The sequence below is a fragment of the Haliotis rufescens genome, unplaced genomic scaffold (assembly GCF_023055435.1).
Source record: "Haliotis rufescens isolate VD_foot unplaced genomic scaffold, xgHalRufe1.0.p SCAF_15, whole genome shotgun sequence".
Lineage (NCBI taxonomy): Eukaryota > Metazoa > Mollusca > Gastropoda > Lepetellida > Haliotidae > Haliotis > Haliotis rufescens.
Genome location: NW_025963835.1, coordinates 26,061,280 through 26,082,013, shown reverse-complemented (window position 1 = coordinate 26,082,013; position 20,734 = coordinate 26,061,280). Strand labels below are relative to the sequence as shown.

The window sequence follows — 20,734 nt, the reverse complement described above, 5'->3', positions numbered from 1 at the left end:
AATGTTTGACCGAATGACCGCCATATAGATTGACTGTGTAGATTAGAAAACATTGCATGGCATTAGTAAACATATTCTCTTTAGCATTTAGAAGGTATATTAAAAAATCAAACATTTGGGAAATTGAGTTACTTCTTTCATATCTATTAATACTTTGTCCTCAGTTTTTATGAATAGCAATTATCTACAGTGCACTGGCACAAAATATTTTATCAGTTGAGTAATGCATTTTATTTTACTGGTTGTATGATTGTGGGTTCTTTTTAAGACCATAAGTATTCCAAGGAAACGTGGATTAAAAAGTAAAATAATACGCTTTAACATTAAATCACAAGCGTGAACAGTAGAGAAGAGCGAACCAAGGGAGAGCACTCTAGTTTCATTTCCCGACCACACCTCTGTGGAGTGACCGCAAGTAAGTTTCAGAAACAGTTTCATGAACATATTATGTCACATCTTTAAACGATATTGACAGTCAGGTTATTTGTATGAGACACACTTCTAGAGTAGACATTTGATAATATAATGTGTGAAATTTGTGTTACAACATTTATATCCTCAATTTATGATAATCTGAAAGTAAAGTCTGAGAACACTCATGACTTTATGAATATCCAGAATTACCAACAAAACTTTTATTTTTTGCATTTGTCGGTCACATTCTCTGATCCAGACAAAGTTGATAAAATTAAATAATAAGGAGTTCACGAAGTACTGATGTCTTGATAGGTCTAACGGTAACACTAGCACACGTGGCTTAATCTGTTGGTAGATCTACTAAGGCTAGTAACTAGACAAGGTTCTCGTACCGACATGCTACATCTGTCATCAGTTCACTTTAAGGTTCGTAATCTAAGAACAAATAGTAAACTCAGTATTTTTGACACAGAAATGGAATATGAGGAGGCAAATGAAGAGGTCAAACATGCAGGAGTTGGCGATCAAGATGCTAAGGTCACAGATGCAGTTGTTACTGAGCAGGACAATGAAGATGAAGAATGTAGTGATATAGAGTCAGAAGATAAATATGGTCTACAACGGAAGATATTTGTTGGAAATGTTGGATATTGGGTAATTGTTGTTATTGTTTTGTATTGCTGGTGATACCCAACTCAATCTCATTTAAATCAGATCTTAGTTTTCGCTACCGCTAACCAAAGATCTGAGGACATCCCATTATGGGTGCAGCCACGAGCAAGTCAGGCTGCACATGGATTTCTAAGAGGCAATATTAATACCTTATACCCCCCTTCAAAGCCAAAAGCCTTTTTCCAAGTCAATGAAAGTCTGGTAACATAGCACAAGTTAACCTCAGCTCAATCAAACAGCTGTTTTCTATCAATATTGAATTTGTTTTAATTTTTTTACATTGTCATATTAAAACATGTCGGCAAAATAAATTTGTTGTAGCAGGATCACTCAGTGTACATGGAGTTTTATGCATCCCTCGCTAGGTTTTATACCACTCGCTTCTGGCTCACTCATGCCCCCCCCCCCCCCCCCCACACACACACACACACACACACACACCCCACGCGCACACACAAACACACTCACTCACTCACTCACTCACTCACTCTATGTTCCAGGTCAGTTGGCAACAGCTGAAAGATTTCTTCTCCAAATTTGGAACAGTTACATACACCCACATAGTGAAGGACCACCTGAAGAAGAGGCCTAGAGGGTAAGTGTTCTCATGATGTCGGGATAAATCCAATCTCATTAAAATCAGATCCTAGTTCTCGCTACCGCTAAACAAAGATCTGAGGACATCCCATTACGGGTCACGTCAGACCGACCTTGCTCGAACTTTGACCGACCAATGGAATGACCAATCAGAAGGAAGCTTTCTCGTGCTTTACGGCCCAAATTTCAAATTGGCGACTACGCTTTGGAAACATATTTTGACAAATTCTCGATTACAAATTTGAAACCTGATAAAAAAACCATTCTGGAATGGCTAATAGATGGTCTAGATTGTAAGGATTCAGTCGTTAAACCCGTAACTATCGTTCGGAATACCCCATGTTAAAGTTTTCGAGATTGCATGATTAGAAATCACATTCCGACTGTCACTTTCATAATCTGGTAAGCGCGAACTGATTGGTCGGATGAAAGGTCGTTCTGACGTGACCCCTAATGGGATGTCTTCAGATCTTTGTTTAGCAGTAGAGAGAACTAAGATCTGATTTTAATGAGATTGGGATAAATCTGAACCATTAACCATGAATTAGTTCATGAGTATGTAAATTCTAATATAAGTTTTCAGGCTGCCTCTGTTGTTTAGTGTTTGAGCTTCAACCCGGAGAGTGGAAGGTCTGGGATTTGAACCCGGCCGCGTCATACCAAAAAACATTTAAAGATGGTACTTGTTATTTACCAGCCTGGTGCTCGACATCAAGGGACTAAAACAAGGTCTGGTCGCCTCGAAGTCAGTATACTGTGTCATGTGGGGTATTCATCTCAGTGAGCTGGCTCTATAATATAGGCATTAGCCAGGACAAGTACAAGCAGACAGACAGACAGAGAGAGAGACAAACACACACACACACACAGTTTAATAGTTGAAAATACAATGGCTTTTAGCATGTTTTATGTTAAATTATGTAAAATGAATTCTGTACTATGTGCTATAATTGTATGATGGGTTGTTATAATGAAATGTCTGAATTTAGGAAAGCAGTTTTTTCCTTGAATTGTTCAGAAAATATATGTTGTATTAGTTGAGATATTCAGCATCTTTAGAACACTATCAGTATAAGTGAAAAAAACATGAGATTGGATTATTACACATGGTATTGAGACAGAAATCACACTTTTAAGAGTTACAGCACTGTTTTTTGTTGAATTTGAGCATTGACATATGCCGCATCTCTACCAGGATAGCGTTTGTGTCATTCGCCACTGAGGAGGAGGCAGACAGCGTTCTCCAAGCAACAAGGGAAGAGCTGGAGTTGGAAGGGAGGTAACTCTACCATGCTTATGATTCTGAATGTTCAGAGAATGAAACTGAACTAAAATGCACACACTTCTTACAACAAGTGAGGGGCGGTTGGGTAGCCTAGTGGTTAAAGCGTTCGCTCGTCACGCCGAAGACCCGGGTTCGATTCCCAGCATGGGTACAATGTGTAAAGCCCATTTCTGGTGTCCCCGCCGTGATATTGCTGGAATATTGCTAAAAACGGCGTAAAACGATACTCACTCACTCACTCACTACAACAAGTGAACTATTTCATGTCAGTAATAAGAAAGAAAGAAAAAAAAGAATTTCAGAACCTGCTGCAATGGTGCCAGATTTGTACTGACATATATATGGAATAATCATCTACTTCATCTTAGGTTGTCTCTCTCCCCAACACCCCCACCCCAACCCAACACACACACACACACACACCCACCCAAAACACACACACACACACACACACACACACACACACACACACACACACACACACACACACACACACACACACACACACACACACACACACACACAAAAAACACACACAAAACACACACACACACACACACACACACACACACACACACACACACACACACACACACACACACACACACACCAAAACACACACACACACACACACGCACACACGCACACACACCCAAAACACCCCCAACCCAACGCACGCACGCACGCACGCACGCACGCAGAAGTCCATATGTGACGTTCACAAATATGTTGAAGCTGTTCAGATCCTTGAAGATCCGGGGTAGAAAAGGTCTTCAGCATCCCGGGGTAGAATACGTCTTCAGCAACCAATGCTGGCTGTAAGAGGCGAGTATGCATGTTGTAAGAGGCGACTAAGGGGATCGGGTGGTCAGGCTCGCTGACTTGGTTGATGCATGTCATCATATCCAATTGCGTAGATCGATGCTCATGATGTCAATCAATGGATTGTCTGGTCCAGACTAGATTATTTACAGACCGCCGTCATATACATGTAGCTAGAATATTGCTGAGTGCATTGTTAAACTAAAAAAAAAAAAATCTTCTGTCATTGTACAAGAACAGTTCACCTAAACATTCTTGACTTAAAGGTGTAAATTTGTGACATACCCACTTTGTGTGTATCAGGTTGTTTTGAGAGATGACTTCAGTTTTGTTAAACAAAGTATTGTGATGCACTGATAACCATACCAACGGTTCTAGTTTCATTTAAAAGTATCATTTGATTTATTTCTGTTGTCTTCTTCCATGAGGAATTTACGTGTGCACAGAGCAGAAGAATCTAAGAGAACAACTTTCAAGAAGTTCACCGGAATCCCTGACCTTACTACTCAAGATGAAGATGCAGCCAAGGTTGGTGATTTATGTAGACCTGCTCAGACCCGATATTCATCCTCATTGCTGCAGCAATTGTCATTTAACATTCTCAAATTGGAATTAAGAATTTCCCATTTCCTGTTTGTGATAATTAATGTTGTGGCTTACCAAAGGTGACTTGCGTTTCATTGATGACAGGCCCAATGATGGCCCAAGGAAAGATGAAGAGCTTTAATACTTAGTGATATTTTATTAGACCCGTGGGTTAGAATAGGTCTTCAGCAACCCATGCTTGCCTAAAAAGGCGACTAACTGGACCGGGTGGTCAGACTCGCTGACTTGGCTGACGCATGTCATCGTATCCCAATTGTGTGGATTGATGCTCATGATGCATATCACTGGATTGTCTGGTCCAGACTTGATTATTTTCAGACCTCTGCCTTATAACTGGAATATTGCTGAGTGCAGCATTTAACAACAAACAAGCAAACAAACAAATCATATATTGTTACACTGAATGCAATGTTAAATTACTTCTGAATTTAAGAAATACATGAACTAAAAATCCCAATTTTTAAAAAAAATAATGACTTTTGTCCAAATGTGCCTGCCAAGGTCATGGAATTCTAGATAAATCCATACTGAAACCTGTTTCTGCTGTGTTTGTTTACGAATGGTAAAACCGTAATTCTCTCTTATGAGGATGTTAAAAGAGGTTATCATATCTCCCTGTCAGATTTATGAGTTCTGATTGTCAATAATTTCTCAGCAGGGGAATAAATCTCTTGTTCCCTGCCACGAGCAAGTCAGGCTGCACATAGATTTCTGAAAAGCAGAATCAATCCCTTATACCACGCTTTAAAGCAAAAAGCTTCACGCTTTTTCCGCAAAAAAGCGCAAGATGACCTCAGCTCGTAGTTAAGTCTGTTGTAATTTGTTTGGTAATTCCAACATGCATTATGTGTTACCCCTGGGGGATTCAGGGCAGGAACAAACAAAGCTTTATATATCCTAGTTGTGTAGTCCACAGTTCCCGAGACCAACAGACATCCTGACCCCATGATGCAGTCTGGTGCTGGGACGCAGGTCAATGACCTTTGTGATGACCTTCTGCTGAACATCATGACCTTCCTGTCTATCAAGGGGCGGATAACCCTAGAGAGAGGTGACTGTATGACCCGGCTCGTCAGCTTCGAAATGTGTGCAAACAAACCTAACCGTGACGTGGATCCCACTGTGTTGATTCGGTTCTGCCTCTGTGTGAAAGTAGAGAGTTTGGGATAGCAAGTCAAGCTTGGTCAGGCTCGATTTTGTTTCTGTTTTTTTCTGCTTTCTTAAATATTTTTTATTTGGTAACGCTTGTTAGTGTAGGTGATTGTGTCACTTTCACGACAATGGAACGTTGCTCATTATATCAATCACTGATTTGTCTGGACTAGATTAGGTTCTAACAGACTACATCATATAGCAGGAATAGGTGTAGTGTTAAACAACAATGAAACAACTCAGTGTAGCTGACGCACTGAATGTGACTTGAGATGGATTTGTCTCTGTGATATGTATTCAGAAGTTAACTTATATTTAGCCTGTGTTAACGTTACTGGGTCTGTTATTTGGGTATCGGCAGATTGAACACGTCATGACGTGGAGGTATTTCCTCATTGAAGATGTAAGAATTTCTTCGTTGTGACATTTCAGTGTGTCATCGCTGGCGCCATCTTAGCCTCCAGTCCTGGTCCACATTGAAGTCGGTTCACTTCAGGAATATGTTCAAGAGATTTGGAGGTGAGAAAACTCAGTTCAGGTTAGAGAACCATGATGTGACTCCTTCCTTTCTTCAATCCATCAATCCATCAATCAATCAATCAATCTCATCCATCCATCCATCCATCCATCCATCCATCCATCCATCCATCCATCCATCCATCCATCCTCCAATCAGTCAGTCAATGTTCCAGGTGTGACAGACAAAATGCTGCACTCGCTGCTACAGAGGTGCGGATCCAACCTCGTGTCCCTGGATCTGTCTGCGTCTCCCCGACTACTCACCGACTACGCCCTGGACATTATAGGTATGTTCATCATTCACGATGATGCTTTTGGTTTGATGAATGAACAATCTCTTCTGTTACGTCTAGAACAAATTGACAAACCTGTGTACCTGGTGCAGTAGTTCTAAGAAAAGAAAATTTCTATTTCTTTTTGTAAATTTATTTTACAAAAGAGACCTATGTTACTAAACCTCAAAACTTCTCTAAGCTACATACTAGGGCTGGTATGAGTCCAAATTTACTGCCCGGGTGCCCCCCATCCTAATTACCCAACCCTACCCTGGTACCCACTGTAGGTCTCAAGAGAGGTACAAAATATCTGTTTTGGAAAAGTTTGATTGTAGTCCTAGCAAAATGTATTTAGTTACACATATAGAATGATCTGGTCATGCATACACTGAAGTTGGCTGAAGCTTTCTCTTATTCAAACATTTAGGAGGCAGAAGTAATAATGCAAAGTCAGAAAGAAATGCAAACATTAGTGACTTGTAGTGTAACCATGAAGTTCTACTTCCTGATAATTTTTGTCATAAAACAATATATCACATGACTTACCATGGGTCTGGGTAGTCCTGTGGGTACCTGGGCCCTACTCAGTACCCAACGTACCCAAGTACTCGTGTTACCCATCCCAGCTCTACTACATACATTATAAATATAGTTATATACCAGGTTATAAATATGTATATACTCACCTCCAAATGAAACGTGAACCAAAGAAACATAGAGAGAAGTATCTGTGTTAAGAAGATATGTTTCCAATGTGTACCACTTCATGACAAAACTAACAATCAGTCAAGTTTTTCCACAGAGTCTCTTTATTGTTATCACGATATGCTGCACGTGATTTCCAAACTTTACACGCTAATCCTGCAAAAGACAAATCTCGAGTCATGGATCTATGACATCACATGTGATGTGTTCATGAGCGTCGGTTCACAAAACACACCAGTATGTTAATGTGCATCGAACCAATCTAACCTCTCTTGAATATGAGTAATTCTTCGTGTATTAATCAACATGTTTGGCATTCACATTTCTTTTGCCAATGAGTATATAATTGTGTCATCCTCCTCTGGTCCTGCATCACAAACAATTTTGCAGGTCACTTTTGCCCTAACCTGACCTACGTGGACCTATCGGGCGTGGCAGTCACCAACAAATCACTCAAGAATCTCAGCACCGAGTGCAGGAAACTGAAGGTAAAGCCAACACAATAGATATCCTCCAAGTAGGTCCTAGTACCCACAATCTTATCAAAATCAGATCTGTCACTCTGATAAACAGGTCAGATCTAAATCAGTGATGTGCAGGTTCTTGAGCCAGTCATATGTCCGCTTTCTAAAATGGTTCAGCTGCATTTCATTACTACCTCGATTACAAAATTTCAGTCTTAGCAAACAATACCCACCACAGAACACATATACCGTATTCGACGTAATAAGCGCCCAGGGCGCTCTCAAAATTAGAAATAGGGAGCTCTTATTAGGATAATATTTTGAGTTGAAAGATCGTAAATTTCGTGGTTTATGCTGACAGCCTGAAATGTTTATATACGACAGATATATTTTTCCAGGATTTAATTGCCCATAATTAAGGGTGCATATGACATACGAGTGCGTATTATACACAAATAAATAAGTCTTGTGTACATTAATCAATTGGAAGGGATGCTAACTGAGATTGTTCACGAGCCAATATATTAGCAAATATCGCCATGGGCGCTAATTAGAGCAGGGCGCTTATTACGTCGAATACGGTATGCTCTCAGTTGGAAATTAAACCATTTTAAGTGTAGACACCATGGCACTCAGAAATAAAAGGATGTGTAAAATATCCTAAATATGATAGTTTAGCTTTATGTTTTATTGATTGGAATTCCTCAATTACGCTTACTCACTCGTACCAGAAATTTTCAAGCCTTAGTGCTGACTGGCTGATTGGAAAGTTCACCTTACGCGACCTCTTGTGGATTTGTCCTCAGATCTTCATGCAAAGATTGAGAGGTATCATATCAGAGTAAAAGATCTGATTTGGATGAGATTGCCAATATCTAATACTCAGTGTTTTGTCGAGGCAAATAAGAATTGAGGCATATCTTTTACTATCAGAAGTTGAAGTGGGGCCTGTCCCTAGGCATTCAATTCTTGACAGAACAATGAATACTTGTTGTAAGAGATGATTAATGATAGACTGTCTGACAGTGTTGTTTTTTGTTGTTAAATACCACACTCGGCACTGTTCCAGTCTATGACAGCATTCTATAAATAATCAAGTCCAGACAATCCAGTGATTGACATCATGAGCATCAATCTATGCAATTGAGATATAATGATGCATCAACCAAATCAACCGATCCCATTAGTTGCCTCTTACAACATGGGTTGCTGAAGACCAGTTCTCACATCTGAAAGTGTGTCAGCGTACCATGATGGCATGGATCTTGTCAATTACTGGTTTTCCTCATCCAGATTTATTTGCAGGCCATTGTCATATAGCTGGAATAGTGCTGTCACAGTAAAATAAACCAAGTGACAGCCTGACCACCTGATTGGTTGGTTGGTTGGTTGTTTAACGCTGCACTCAGCAATATTCCCGCTATATGATGGTGGTCTGTAAATACTCGAGTCTGGACCAGACAATCCAGTGATTGACATCATGAGCATCGATCTATGCAATTGGGATCGATGACATGACCACCCAACATTCATAAGTTATTGATGTAGTACATGTAACACATGTGGTGTCTGTTGGGCAAGTGACTTTGTTCTTGCCTCTGTTCACCCAGCAGTGAATGGGTACCTGGTAGGATAAGATGGCATTATGGGTTTTAACCTTCTAGCACACCACAGGTAGCTTGGGTTGTATACTCCCCAAGGTGATGAGAATGATTGTTTAGGGCAGACTAATCCATCGGCGGGGTTCATTATGTCTAAGCGCAAAGAGCATGATTATACATGGAGTACAGCGCCATATTAATGGATTATTGTTGTTGTTGTTTTGTTGTTGTTGTTGTTATTATTATTGATGGTACCTGGAGTCCCCACATGGAATTTGATAGTGCCATAACCATCAATCATTGGTTCCTCTGATCCAAACTGTGATTATTTGCAGATAGAATATTATGGTGGTGTGAAACTTTTGGTGTTCTAGTCTGGATTTTACTAATTTACGGCTTCTCCCTTTTCTGTATCTGCTTCTATGTTGTGATTATCAAGTTTGTGGTTGCCCTTTAGTGAGTGAGTGAGTGAGTTTGGTTTACGCCGCTTTTAGCAATATTCCAGCAATATCACGTCGGGGGACACCAGAAATGGGCTTCACACATTGTACCCATGTCGGGAATCGAACCCGGGTCTTCGGCGTGACGAGCGAACGCTTTAACCACTAGGCTACCTGACCGCCCCGGTTGCCCTTTAGAAAATGTCATTGGCTTCAATGTGTTTCTTATGTTTCAGGTGATAAAACTACAAAGATGCATCCATGTTGGAGAGAAGGGGTATGTCTCGATCTTGTTCACATCATATTTCCAAATTGCGATCCTTTGTCTGCCGGGGCGGTTGGGTAGCCTAGTGGTTAAAGCCGGGTTTGATTCCCGACATGGGTACAATGTGTGAAGCCCATTTCTGGTGTCCCTCGCCGTGATATTGCTGAAATATTGCTAAAAACGGCGTAAAACCATACTCACTCACTCACTCACTCACTCACTCACTTTGTCTGCCATATTGGACATGGCAAGGGCAGATAACTCCAACATCCAAATAGCCTACCGTATTCGACATAATAAGCGCCCATAGCGATATTTGCTAATATATTGGCTAGTGAACAATCCCAATCAGCACTCCTTCCAATTGATCAATGTACACAAGACTTATCGTGTGTTATATGCACCCTTAATTATGGGAAGTTAAATTCCTGACAATAAATCTGTCGTGTATGATTCATACAGACTTTACTTTTGTATCCTTACAGGCTGTCAGCATTAACTACGAAATTTACAATCTTTCAACTCTGTTTTTTTTCTCACCAAAATTATATTCCAACAAGAGCCCCTATTTCTAATTTTGAGAGCGCCCCGGGTGCTTATTACGTCGATTACGGTATTTCTATTCCTGCTACTAGGTATGGAGATATTTGTCCTGGTTTTGTATTTCATGTCATTATTTGCTTCAGGTCAAAACAAATTGATGGGTCATAATTGTTTCTATAAAATAGACTTGTCAGGGAATAATAATACATGAAATACATGAATGATGTTAAGGAAGTGGATGGATGCTGATCGTATATTCTGGCATATGTAAAACACAGTATGGCTGTTGCCTCTTCAGTTTGCTTTTCACACCTCCTCATGGTACTGTTTGGAGTTTGTCTACATCTTTATGTTTCTTTCAGTCTTTGGTGGGCCCTCCATCACTGCAAGGAGCTTGAGCTGATAGATATGGAGTCCAACAGTAATATCACTGGCAAGGTAAGAAATTCACTCACTTACGATTTCAACCTGTAGAATATGTTTGTTATATCCCATCATGAATAAGATTTTTTACGACCATTCTTGTTCATTATTGCTATATTATTTGGCTGTATTTGGCTACTATTTATGGAGTTTATGAGTAATCTTTCTAAAAGTCTAAGCCACATTACAGAAATATTTATACAATGAAAACACTGAGAAAGGAGTGAGTGAGTGAGTATGGTTTTACGCCGCTTTTAGCAATATTCCAGCAATATCACGGCGGGGGACACCAGAAATGGGCTTCACACATTGTACCCATGTCGGGAATCGAACCCGGGTCTTCGGCGTGACGAGCGAACGCTTTAACCACTAGGCTACCTGACCGCCCCACTGAGAAAGGAAAACAAAGAGTAAAGAGCTTTAAGCGGTATTGTGTATGGTTTGGTGTTTAGTGTGATTGTTATGTTTCAGTGTTTCCACATGGCCGGGCCGAAGATAAGAACCCTCCATCTGACCGGATGCAGCTCAGTAAGTATGCCCTGAAGGTGAAGGTCGGAGTAATATATGAAGGTCAGAGGTCAGAGAAATATGTGAAGGACAGAGAATTAAATGAAGGTAAAAAATATTTGAAGGTCAGAGGTCAGAAATATATGAAGGTCAGAGAAATGTATGAAGGCCAGGGGTTTTGTCATAATGTGTCCACTCAAGGTGTGTATCACTAAGCTAGAATACCTCCCCATAGGCACTGCATTTTGCTGTGGAGAGTTGCTGCCCTTAGGTGTGCCAAGATACTGTGATTTTAGATTTGAATCCCAAATTCGTCATTGATTATAATCCTTGGTTTGTCAGCTGAATACCCATGCTGAGACCTGTGTCATGATGGGTTTTCATCCCACATTAAGCTGACAGGCAGTGAAATAAGTGAAATAATGTTTCTCTCTGTGTATCCAACAACTCCTGCTGCATTAGTGAATGTTGCATGACAACGTTGTGTGACTACGATGTCATTGTTCTTTATTCAGCTGAGCGACACTGCTATCTCCAAGTTGGCAGAGTTATGTCCCCTTTTGGAGGAGCTGCACCTTCAGTCCAGTATCCGCCTCACGGACAGCGCCATCGAGATACTCGGCACGGTGAGAGCAGTACCTTGTAGAGCACAGTCCAGTGCGGAGCCAGCCGGGCGGGGAGGGCGATTGCCCCCCCCCCCCCCCCCAAGAATCTTTATACAAAACAGTTTTATTTGAATCAAGTTGGGGACAAATGATACTTGTACAAATATTTGCCCCCCCTGTCAAAAAATGTTAACTACGGCCTTGCAGTCATTACACAATCAGAGATTCAAATCATATAATCATGTGTCACCTTTCCTTTTGAAACTTGATGAATTTATAAAAGATGTTAAAATAAAAATAACACTGTAGTGTTTGGCTTTAGTTAAAATGACAATAAAACCAATACATTTTGGATGTGAGATCTAAATTGAAATATACACTTATTGGTCAGTAAACTCTCAAATAATCATAGTCCAGTGAAGATTCCGTGTTATAATTGGTCTTCAGCAACCCATGCTTGTCGTAAGAGGGGATTTATGGATAGTTTGGTCAGGCTCACTGACTTGGTTGATGCATGGCATCGTATTCCATTTGCGTGGATCGATGCACATGATATCAATCACAGGATTATCTGGTCCCGATTTGAAAATTTACAGACCGCCATCATTTAGCTGGAATATTGCTGAGTGCGTTAAACAACAAACAAACAAACAATAATCATATACCAGTAATTATTCGGGGTACATTTATACCAACTGTGGTGATTCCAGGGTAGAAAAGGTTCAACATAGCCCGCGGTTGTCTCCCTTTGGAGATCCCAAGGCAGAATAGGACTCCAGTAGCTCAGGATCAAGTGGTCATAATGTGTTGCAAGCTGATTGTGTGTCAATATATTTCGATGGGGGGAATTGTTGCACATGCCCTACTGAGACGGTGAGGTAGCCAAGTGGTTAAAGCATTCACTCATCACGCTGAAGACCTGGGTTTGATTCCCCACATGGGTACAATGTTTGAAGCCCATTTCTGGTGTCCCTAACCATGATATTACTGGAATAGTGCTAAAAGCAGCTTAAAACCATACACACTCACTCACTCCCTCTGGGATTCAGATATTTACAGGCCAGTGTGATATCTAGAATATTGTTGAATGTACTCTAAATCAACATTCAGTTGCTCACTACCTCAAAACAATAATGAAACAAGACAGGAATATGTAAAATTAATATTTTACCTTACCCCGACTCATACTAATTTATCTATTTCCCAACATCTTAGAAAACATCTCACCCCAATGCACTCCTCGATACTAATTTGCCTATCTATTCTTATTTATGAAACGTGGAAACTCTTCCCAACATCTTTCCCAAACGCACCCCTCTCCTCACCGGAAACACATGACCAACCCCTCTGACTCATCACTCCTTAAAACCGCCTCCGTGGTCTAGAGGTAGAGCGTCCGCCCGGAGAGCGGAAGGTCCAGGGTTCGATCCCCGGCCGCGTCATACCAAAAGACGTTAAAAGATGGTACTTGTTGTTACCCTGTCTGGCGCTCGGCATTAAGGGGCTAAAACAAGGACTGGTCGACTCGGAGTCAGTATACTGTGACTGAGAGGGGTATTCATGTTAAACTGTGGCATGGTATCTCAGTGTGCTAGCACTATTAATCGGCATCAGTCCGGACTAGTACAAGCAGCCACACAAACACACACACGTACATGCACGTCGCTATATAAGTGCAATAATCTTGGACGCGACGTTAAACCCCATTTCACCTCACCTCACCTCATCTCACCTCATCACTCCTTAAGCAAATTAGTAAGAGTCAGGTTATTTTTATCATGAAGAATTGATCTTTGTTTTGTTATGGTGTGATGATGGTTGTATTTGCAGAGTTTTCCAAATATGACAGTCTTGGAGGCAACAGGGTCGTATCCAGAAAGTAAGTGTGACTTCACTTTGTAATTGCTTCATCTTTCAAGCTTTTTCTTTATAAGTTAGGTGAGCTACAGTGTATCGTGGCTCTATTTTTTCCACCTTTTCAAGTAGGCCCTTGACCTGGATGAAATTAATGTATGACTTGTATCCAGACCCATGAAGATTCGGGTAGAGAATAGGTCTTCAGCAACACATGCTTGCTGTAAGAGGCGACTATGCTTGTCGTAAGAGGCGACTGACGGGATTGGGTGGTCAGGCGCTTACTTGGCTGATGCAAGTCATCGTATCCCAAATGAGTGCAGCGTTAAACAACAAACAAACAAAACAAACTTGTGTCTAGGTGATGATGATGATCGGCAAATATTGAAGGGTTCAATGCAGTCAGCTACAAACAATGTTTATAGTCATGTTTACTAATCAGCCAAACTGGTCAGTAATCAGTTGGTAGGTGCCACAACAATGATGGCGATTGCTATAACATATTGTTGTGGGTGCCAAACCCCCACCCTCTAGGCATCCATCATACCGCTTGACATGCATCCAATGAGTTTTGAGTCATTTCAGTGTACAAAGCTGGTACAACACATTTAGACTGGGATTTTCACACAGAATACATGACCATGCATGTTTAAAAGCTTAGTGCTAAATAATGTATTGATTTGTCATACTGTGCAATAAAAAAAAAGACCAAAAAAATTGTTTTCAACTTTGATTGTTTTCCTTGTTTGTTGTTTAATGCGGCACTCAGCAATACTTCAGCTATATGACAGCAGTCTGTAAATTATCGAGTCTTGGCCAGACAATCCAGTAAAAACATTAGCATTGATCCTCGCAATTGGGATACGATGACATGCATCAACCAAGTGAGTGAGCCTGACAACCTGATCCCGTTAGTTGCCTCTTACGGCAAGAATGGCCGGATCTTCACGGGTCATTTTCAACATTGAAATAATGGCATCTGCGTACTGCTCTGTGACATCTGGAATACCACTTAACAGGTGTCTGCGTCTGATGAACCAAAAGGGGGTTGACAGCCTCTTTGTTGGTTCTGGTCACAATAGCTTTTTAATGTTATTAATGTAGTAGAACTAACCGAGTAGAGAGGCATACGCAACATCCTGCATCTTGTGACTTCTCGTCTCTTTGTTCATCAGCATCTCTGGAGTGTTGGAGTGCACTGGGACACTCCGCTAACCTGGTGAGTTCAACTTTCATACAACCTGACTTCAGATTCACGTTTCTTCAGACAATTCGTTATTTAGGAATTACATCGGGAACACAGGATGAAACAATCAGTACATCTAGTCGACGTATATATAAGTCTGCGATGACATCAATGGACACCACTGACAATAGCACACACACAGAAACACTGACAGCCCTCCGTAACACGCCATCTCACTCTCCCCCATTACCCCAAACTAACTCTCCCATCGTCACACCATCACATCACAATATCTTAGAATTTATATACACACACAACATAGACTGTAACCCATGCAAGGATACAAACAAACCTCAAGCGTCAAATCAAAACAGAAGTGATATTGTGTGGACTATGAAGGGAGATAACCCTGTCAAGGGGTAACATAAAGGCCACTAGAAAATATGGTCAGACTGTACAGACTTTACAGTTACTGTATAAAGTTACAGTCTATGACTTTAGACCCTAGTCCGAAGTCCAAGTCTAGTAAAATTCTGTTCAGTCAAGTAAGCTCAGTTAATAATAGTCTACATGATTATAGCTACATAATTGTAGCAGGGCATGGAGTCTTCCAGGGGCGGTCGGGTAGCCTAGTGTTTAAAGTGTTCGCTCGTCACGCCGAAGACCCGAGGTCGAATCCCGACATGGGTACAATGTGTGAAGCCCATTTCTGGTGTCCCCCCCGTGATATTGCTGGAATATTGCTAAAAGCGGCGTAAAACCAAACTCACTCACTCACTCACTGGAGTCTTCCAACAGATGACATCCTCACTTTGTCAGCGTGCAGACAGGATTAACTTCGTTGTCAAGTGAACTTGGAAATTTTATGGCAGCTGCATATTAAAATAACACAAAACTCTGCTGAAAGTCCAGGCTAGTAGTCTCAAAAGTTATTGGCACAGACCAGTTAACATACAAACTATATAATCAAAGAGTAAACAACAGTACACACCCCCTCATGACATCATTCTAGTCCTATTTTATACAAAACAAATAGTGCCTGGGCACTGTAGCTCACCTGGATATGTAGTCAGCAATGTAAAATGTCAACAAAGACAGACACTTAACAAAATATTCAAATATTTTCTGCCTAATTCTGAGGAAATATAAATTTCTGACGCTTTAGTCGTCCTCTTCAACACTAAAAGAAAAATCAGACATTATCCTGGGGACTGCAATCATTTTTTCTCTCCTGATATGTTTTTCTGACATTTGTAAATGGTCTGTTTGCAGCAGTAGCGATGACCATGTCATGTATGTCTAGCCAGTGCCAGTATTGATTGACTTACACTTTATACCCAGGTTGAGCTGGACCTGTCACAGAACATCGCCGTGGGGGATGCCGCCCTCGCTGCCATCTCTGTTGGCTGTCTGCAGCTCAGGTAAGACATATCCTCATACTCTGTTGTCTGACATGTAGAGGGCGGTTGGGTAGCCTAGTGGTTAAAGCGTTCACTCATCACACCAAAGACCCGGGTTCGAATCCCGACATGGGTACGAAGTGTGAAGCCCATTTTCTGGTGTCCTCCACAGTGATATTGCTGGAATATTAAGCGGTGTAAAACCATACTCACTCACTCACTCTAACATGTGGTCTTCTATGGAATGTCCATGTGGGATTCCCAGTTCCTGTCTGTCGGAATCTGTGACTTGGCTGTTTGCGTGTCATTGTACACTGATAGCACAGCCTATGTTCAAACTTCAGCAACCCATGCTTGCCACAAGACTGAGTGAGTGACTATGGTTTTACGCCGCTCGGATGATCAGTTTCGCTGTTTGGTTGACTTCATGTCACCATCTCCCAGTTGTGTGAATCAATGCTCATGATGTCAATCACTAGATTGTCTGGTCCAGATTTGATTATTTACAGGCTGCTTTCATATAGCTGGAATGTTGCGGAGTGAAATATCATTTAATATTACTTCTCATTTTCTGTTCTGATAGAATACTGGACATTAGCAGCTGTCATTGGAGCGTGACGGATGCCGGCATCCAGACCTTGGCCCAGCTCCCTGTTCTGGAGAATCTCTCCATTAGCTACTTGCACATGGTGAGAACAGACTGTAGACCCGAACTCTGAAAGCACATGCTACAGGCTTAATGGGGGTGATGTGAAATGGGCGTTGTGGTCGTGTTCAAGATTATAGTACTTCAATACTGACGGTTTAGATAGAGCAGAGAGCAGAAGGTCGGGGGTTGATTCCCGTTGCGTCATACCAAAAGACTTTCAGAATATGGTACTTGTTGTTACCCTGCCTGGGGCTCATCAGTAAGGGGATATTAAACGAGTGGGGTATCCATGTTAAACTGCAGCTTGGTATCTCAGTGGACTAGCACGGACATTACTTCAGAGCTGTACAGCAACACACACACATTGACACCCGCCTGCATGTAGCTGTAGAAGTGCAGTTATCTTGAACGAGACATTGAGCATTAAGACAGGGGAGGTAAGTCATTCTGCTGAAGGTTGTTCTCGTTGTTTTGGCGATGACACACAGGACTACAGTCAAATACTTTGCAGAGTGGATGTCTACTTTTAGAGTTGTAACGGTCAAACCAGATTCAAAATGAAGTTATGGTGGCGAAGGGGTTCATAATAGAATAGAGATTTAATAGATTGGGTCATTCGGGATGCAGTGTTGAGGAAAACAAGGTTTACATGGGAGTCTGAAGCATGTTACACCTTACTCTATCACACAACCTCTTCTGTCATGTTACTTAATTTCAGCTGAATATTATTTTATTGGTTTTCCTCCTGAACTAATATTTATCTTGGCACAGCCTTTCAATTGACAAGGTTACCCTGTTGAAATGATATGGAAAAAAAAAGATGTATGTGTAGGATAAAGGGTCCAAGGGTTTTTGTGATACTGTATTTAGAAGGCGACTATGCTTGTCGTAAGAGGTGACTAACGGGATCGGGTGGTCAGACTAGCTGACTTGGTTGATGCATGTCATCGTATCCCAATTGCGTGGATCGATGCTCATGATGTCAATCACTGGAGTGTCTGCTCCAGACTTGATTTTTTACAGACCGCTGTCATATAGCGGCATTAAACAACAAACAAACAACACCAACAACAAAGTATACATTGAAGTTGCTGTACCACATCAAGAATGGGAAAAGTGCATGTATGTGACAGATTGTGTACACCAACGTCCACTCACTCACTCACTTCAGATCCATGATGAGAGTCTTGAGCTGATTGCCATCAATGGCCGCCTCCGGAAGCTGACGGCTCGAGCCTGTGGAGGACTCACAGACCGGAGTAAGTCTCTTCTGCTCAGGAACTCTATCACAAAGCAATCTTAGCGCTAAGACCATTGTAACACCCATACTTTAACATATACTTACTACAGTCGTAGTGCCAAGATGATCGTACTATACCATAGACTTATGACCGTCAGAGCTAAGATGATCACATAACATATGATTGGATGACATTGAAGGTCAAGGTAATTCAGTAGGAACAAGCTATTTAAGAAAAACTTGTGTACACAATAACTTGAGTATTTATGAATAGACTTTGATGAAACCTTCTATACATGATCTCTAACGTGCCGTCTCGATTGATCAACTTTTGGATGACATCCATATGAGGTCAAGGTCACTGGAGGTCAAACTATGGAACATGGTTATAAATTTCTAAAAGTTTGGATTAAGTCTTTCCAATCAGTATGATTGACTCGCAATAAATGACTACTGTATTAAGGTACTGCTTCCAAAGAGGGTAGTGATGTTTTTAAACCAGAAGTCCTTCTAATGTTGTTAAGGTAGCTTGAGGCATGCAACTTTCTATTTCAAATTTGTGCTGCATTGGGCATGAGTTTTATGTATGAGATCCTTGACAACGGTCACCGGATGTGGTAAAGTTAAAACGAATCCAACCAGCCCATCGTCCCCTATAATAACAGGCCTCAAAGTTCTGACTAAAATGGTCGCCAATGCGAGCTAAATTTCAATTTGTCTACTTCTAAAATTCAGAGGTAGCCAAATGACTACCTTGAAAAATATCTTGTGGCGACTAAATTCTATTGCTACATATATGTAGACACAAAAATGAACATGTCTGCTACTAATTGTACTTGCTAATAATTCCTCCAAAAGTCAACAATGAACCGAAATACATAAATATTAATGTAATTAGTATTTTATTTTAGTTGATAGTTTATTGGATAAGCATTATATACCTATATAGACTAGTAACATCAATTGCATCATTGTTCCAGTCACAAATGACAAAAATCAAGTACAGTCTCCACTAAAATACAATAGTAGTTATTTGATCAAAGATAATTTCAAATGCTTTTGGCTGCCTTCACTATCAGCTCGACTTCTTAAATTTTACCTCTGGCTACCTGGAAAAAAGTACTTGTAGCCATATGGCTACTTGGTATACATATTCAGTCTTTAATGCAAACCTATTTTCTAGTGATCCATCAACAGCCACAATAAACAATTGTTGTTGGCGATGTTGCACCACAACTATGCAATGCTTCTGTGTTTTTTGGTGAAAAATAAGTTCCCAACATGTCAAAATATTCGCAATTAGGCAGTCAAATTAAAAAAAATGACCTGACACACATTTGAACTGCTGCCGTATTGTTGCAGGTTTTACGAGTGTAGCTGAACATTGTTCCCGGCTGGTTCACCTCGACATCAGCGGCAACATCCACATGACCAACACCATCCTCATCGCCTTCATCAACGTTGTGGGGGTGTCCAGCAGGAGGATTGTCCTGCATGCTGGAGGTACGCTGACGGACATTGACACAATCATTACGCTGCTTGCAGCAGACACATAGACATTGACACAATCATCACGATGCTTGCAGCAGACACACAGACATTGACACAATCATCACGATGCTTGCAGCAGACACACAGACATTGACACAATCATCACGATGCTTGCAGCAGACACACAGACATTGACACAAACATCACGATGCTTGCAGCAGACACACAGACATTGACACAATCATCACGATGCTTGCAGCAGACACACAGACATTGACACAATCATTACGATGCTTGCAGCAGACACACAGACATTGACACAATCATCATGATGCTTGCTGCAGACACACAGACATTGACACAAACATCACGATGCTTGTTACAGACACACAGACATTGACACAATCATCACGATGCTTGCAGCAGACACACAGACATTGACACACTCATCACGATGCTTGCAAAAGACACAGACATTGACACAATCATCAAGATACTGCAGACACACATACATTGACACAATCATCACGATGCTTGCAGCAGACACACAGACATTGACACAATCATCACGATGCTTGCTGCAGACACACAGACATTGACATAATCATCGTGATACTTGCAGCAGACACACAGACATTGACACAATCATCACGATGCTTGAAGCAGACACACAGACATTGACACACTCATCACGATGCTTGCAGCAGACACACAGACATTGACACAATCATCACGATGCTTGCAGCAGACACACAGACATTGACACAATCATCACGATGCTTGCAAAAGACACAGACGTTGACACAATCATCAAGATACTGCAGACACACAGACATTGACACAATCATCAAGATGCTTGCAGCAGACACACATACATTGACACAATCATCACGATGCTTGCAGCAGACACACAGACATTGACACAATCATCACGATGCTTGCAGAAGACACACAGACATTGACACAATCATCACGATGCTTGCAGCAGACACACAGACATTGACACAATCATCAAG

General features: G+C 41.1%; 1 protein-coding gene across 1 annotated transcript in view; it reads left to right on the top strand.

The window, feature by feature from the left end:
• The first annotated feature begins 382 nt into the window (after positions 1 to 382).
• LOC125380099 (F-box/LRR-repeat protein 3-like) overlaps positions 383 to 20,734 on the top strand; it is a 27,215-nt gene continuing 6,863 nt past the window's right edge. The window contains exons 1-19 of the mRNA XM_048396363.1: positions 383 to 415; positions 890 to 1,071; positions 1,590 to 1,684; positions 2,882 to 2,965; positions 4,222 to 4,321; positions 5,309 to 5,450; positions 5,984 to 6,070; positions 6,244 to 6,357; positions 7,441 to 7,538; positions 9,792 to 9,832; positions 10,726 to 10,801; positions 11,258 to 11,314; positions 11,809 to 11,919; positions 13,729 to 13,777; positions 14,928 to 14,971; positions 16,280 to 16,359; positions 16,922 to 17,027; positions 18,159 to 18,246; positions 19,590 to 19,730. Of these exons, the coding sequence (XP_048252320.1) occupies positions 892 to 1,071; positions 1,590 to 1,684; positions 2,882 to 2,965; positions 4,222 to 4,321; positions 5,309 to 5,450; positions 5,984 to 6,070; positions 6,244 to 6,357; positions 7,441 to 7,538; positions 9,792 to 9,832; positions 10,726 to 10,801; positions 11,258 to 11,314; positions 11,809 to 11,919; positions 13,729 to 13,777; positions 14,928 to 14,971; positions 16,280 to 16,359; positions 16,922 to 17,027; positions 18,159 to 18,246; positions 19,590 to 19,730 (1,693 nt within the window). The 5' untranslated portion in view covers positions 383 to 415; positions 890 to 891. The remainder of the gene's footprint in view (positions 416 to 889; positions 1,072 to 1,589; positions 1,685 to 2,881; positions 2,966 to 4,221; positions 4,322 to 5,308; positions 5,451 to 5,983; positions 6,071 to 6,243; positions 6,358 to 7,440; positions 7,539 to 9,791; positions 9,833 to 10,725; positions 10,802 to 11,257; positions 11,315 to 11,808; positions 11,920 to 13,728; positions 13,778 to 14,927; positions 14,972 to 16,279; positions 16,360 to 16,921; positions 17,028 to 18,158; positions 18,247 to 19,589; positions 19,731 to 20,734) is intronic.